General features: G+C 40.2%; 1 protein-coding gene across 1 annotated transcript in view; it reads left to right on the forward strand.

Annotated features, from left to right (window-relative positions):
- Window positions 1,195–3,638, forward strand: part of LOC109850428 (probable chlorophyll(ide) b reductase NYC1, chloroplastic) — a 6,648-nt gene continuing 4,204 nt past the window's right edge. Inside the window, exons 1-6 of the mRNA XM_020420448.1 lie at window positions 1,195–1,560; window positions 1,989–2,067; window positions 2,166–2,301; window positions 2,672–2,746; window positions 2,845–3,040; window positions 3,313–3,381. Coding sequence (XP_020276037.1) covers window positions 1,258–1,560; window positions 1,989–2,067; window positions 2,166–2,301; window positions 2,672–2,746; window positions 2,845–3,040; window positions 3,313–3,381 — 858 coding nt within the window. The 5' untranslated portion in view covers window positions 1,195–1,257. The remainder of the gene's footprint in view (window positions 1,561–1,988; window positions 2,068–2,165; window positions 2,302–2,671; window positions 2,747–2,844; window positions 3,041–3,312; window positions 3,382–3,638) is intronic.

Below are 3,638 nucleotides of genomic sequence, written 5' to 3' on the forward strand. Positions count from 1 at the left end.
CCACCTCCGCCTCCGCCCCTCGCCGCCAGCTCCTTCCTCCTCCTCCACCCCCACGCCTTCCACGTCTTCGATCTGGTGGTGATGGTGACGAACCAGGTGGTGGGTGTGATCGACGGCGAGGATCTACGGGGGTCTGTGATCGTCGGGGAGGAGGATTTCGCCGGCGATGGGGATCTCGTGGGCCAACTGCGTGAACTCGATTCTTTGATGAGGGCATGGGGATCTCATGGGCAATTCTCCGGCGATGGGGATCTTGTCGAGGGAGGAGGAGACCGTGAGGGGAGGGGAGGAGGGTTTTGGTCAGGGTTTGATGAGGGCTTTGGGATCGGCAGGAGGACGAGGAGGAGGATTCAGGTGGTTTTCGCGCTGCATTTGGCAGAGGCGTCGGCGGAGTTTGTGATTGTGAAGGAGGGGGTTTTCGGGGTAAGCTTGTCGAGGAAGGAGGGGGGTGGAGAGGAGTTGGGGTGGGAGAGGATTAGGGGGTCGATTTTGCTATTTTTTGTTAGAGAAGGTCGGTTTTGCTTGTTAAAATTGCAAAATAGTTGCTTTTAAAAATTTGTCCTAAAAAATTTATTCCACAGATTATCCCAGTTCTAAATTTAAGTTCTCGATGACTATCCCCCCGTTTAAATTTAAATTACAAGTACAAGTAGATTTCCTCCAATTTATATTCATCAAATTCTTCAAGGAAAGGAAATGTTTTGTTTGCTATCCTTGTAATTGCTTTTTTGCATCGAGTCGGGTCAATGGTGGTTCGAGCCGGGTCAATGATAGACCGAGTCTATTTTTCTAGTCCCAGGTCTGGAGCCGGACGTAGCCCGACCCATGATCCGGAGATATCACACACCGGGTCAGATCGCGCTTTCACACACACTCTCTCTCTATATAATTTGAATATGAGCCTTTTATTAAAATAATATCGTCCTTTTCTTTTGTCGTACCATATCCACAACAGATATTTAAATGTAGGAATTTCCCAATATATTTTGAGCTGTCGTGACAAAGCTCCCCTGTTTGCTGTTCCACACAGTACACCAGATCCTCATAAGATTTCTCCTTCCGTTGCGGGAAAGCAACGCAAACCAAATCTGACGACGTGGCCCACTCATTAAACCATCCACGTGGCATCGAGATCAGGTAGCCCTAACGTGTGGACATCACGTTGCTCGCTAAATATCTTTTCCCCCCAAAATTTGCCTCCTTTTAAATCGGAAACCCCAAAAAAATGGCGTAAAATTGTGCTAAAGATAATCTCTAATGGCGTCGGCCTCAGTAGCGAAGATCCAGCTCCTCGATCTCTCGAGAACCGATCACAAGCATCGGATCAGATTGAAGCTGCATCGTGATCGGGCGAGTTCTTGGAGATGCAGAGCTTTTCGATCCGAGGAGGGAGAGAGCTCGAGCTCGAGCTCTGAGAGTTCTAATGGCGAGGTGAAGAAGAGGAAAGGGCCGCTTTATTCTCTGAAGTCTATGTTGGTTAGGGTTTCTGGATCGAAAGTGAAAGAAGTTGAAGGGGAGTACAGAAAAGCTGTAGAGAAGGCAGAAGAAATTTTCTTTTCTGTGAGTTCAATTACTTTGAGCTAAATTTTTTGGCTCTTGGGAAATTATGTTGACAGTTATTTCCTAAAATTATTTTGAAATTTCAGGTTGCTTATTATATTTTTATCTGCATCATATGAAATTTTGTTTTTTTATTGGGGTCTAAAATTAGTGTTAACTTTGCTCTTAGTCTACAATTTCTTCACTGTTTACTTCAAAAAAATAAAAGATAAAATAAAAAATAAAAGATAAAATAAAAAATAAAAGATAAAATAAAAATGGTTATTTGTTGTGGTTCCAAGAAATGAGTTACTTTTAGGTACATTCAAAATATAGATATTTGCTTAGATTCCAAATTTTTCCTGAATTAATTGAAATATGCAAGATAACTAGATAAGCCCCTTCTACTGCCTTGTATAATAATGCTATATCACATCCATATGTTACAGGTTGTGACTCAGGTAGGAAGATATTTGCTCACCATGATGAGCACTGGTGTTATACTTGCAGTTGGATTCCAGTTGTCAGGTGTGCGAGTTTTCTGTTTCTATTTCTTTGCTATACTTTTTATTAACAAATTTGTGCAATGATCTGAATTTTGGGCTGTTTTCATTGTCAATTTAAAGGCGGGGATAGCCAGATGAACACACTGATTTGGTATAGTTGGCTTGGTGGAGTAATCATTGGAACAATGATTGGGGCAAACATGGTTCTAGAAGAGCACAGCAAAGCTGGACCTCGCAATGTTGTAATAACCGGGAGGTAGCATATCTATCAAGTAGTTCTAATTTTCTAGTATATTTTTATGTAGAGAATTCTATGTTTATTGTAATGCTCAAGGGTACTTCACAGATTAGGATAGGGATTCAATTTTCTTGTGAAAAAGAATCATTTTTCGCCATATGTAAACAAGTGCAATTAGCACTTATTTTACTTTTACTGTTTTACTATGATGGGTGAGTCCCTACTTAGTGAATTTTTACTTCGATATGCAGAGGATGGTTTAAGTTATTGCTATTTTTCAATACTGTTCCTGTGTTCTAAATTCTGGTTAATGCAGTTAGTCATAGCAACGTAAGGTAAGAACTTAAATCATGTGGCTAAAAGCTCCTTTAATACACATAATTTACAGCACAAGAGGATTGGGTAAAGCACTTGCTCGTGAGTTTCTGCTTTCTGGAGACCGTGTTGTGATTGCTTCACGCAGGTGGTATTTCAAGCCTTCTCACCCTTGGTGATTTTATTTCATTTATTATTATGCTTGTGCCATTTGACTAAGTATTCAACCTGTTTTCGTTAAGGCAGCCCTGAATCAGTTGATATGACAGTGGAAGAACTCAAAGAAAACCTAAAGGAGGGTATAGAAATGGCTGGGGAGAAAGGCGCGAAAAAATTTTCTCGTGCTAAAGTTGTTGGCATTGCATGTGATGTCTGCAATCCTGATGATGTCAAAAAGTTGGCTCACTTTGCTGCCAGTGAGCTGGGTAGAATTGACATTTGGGTAAGCAAACTATATCTATGATCATTGTTTGAAACATTGCCTCCTAGTCATGTTTAATTCATTCTCCATCGTACTTGATCTGCCTCGTCTTTTTCTCTTAAACTGCTTATCAACCTGTTGATCAATCCTCCTTTTTGTGCTACTTTAGACCTATTTTAATTATGGTATCAACATTGATGATTTTCTTACTTAATTCATAATTATATTATTTTTTATTAACATGCATTCACTGAAATTATGTTACTGAATGTACTTTTGATTTGAGTGTGCAGATAAACAATGCTGGCACTAACAAAGGATTCAGACCATTGCTAGAGTTTACAGATGAAGATATCAATCAGGTTTCTATTCACTGTGAACTCGCTTTTTTGAAGCTGATGTTTTGTGCTTGATCTTCTCATGTCCTCGTAGTATATTGCTATTGTGAATAATAAGCATCTCATAATACACACGCGTGCTTGTGCAAAAAAAAAGGGTATGAGGTGATTGCACACACACACAGGCATTTTGCTAAATTATATTACCCATGTAGAAAAGATTTTCTACGGGAATTGATCTGTGGATTGCAGCCTCATATGCATGCATAATTGTGAGGCTA

Source organism: Asparagus officinalis, chromosome 1 (genome assembly GCF_001876935.1).
Source record: "Asparagus officinalis chromosome 1, Aspof.V1, whole genome shotgun sequence".
Taxonomy (NCBI): domain Eukaryota; kingdom Viridiplantae; phylum Streptophyta; class Magnoliopsida; order Asparagales; family Asparagaceae; genus Asparagus; species Asparagus officinalis.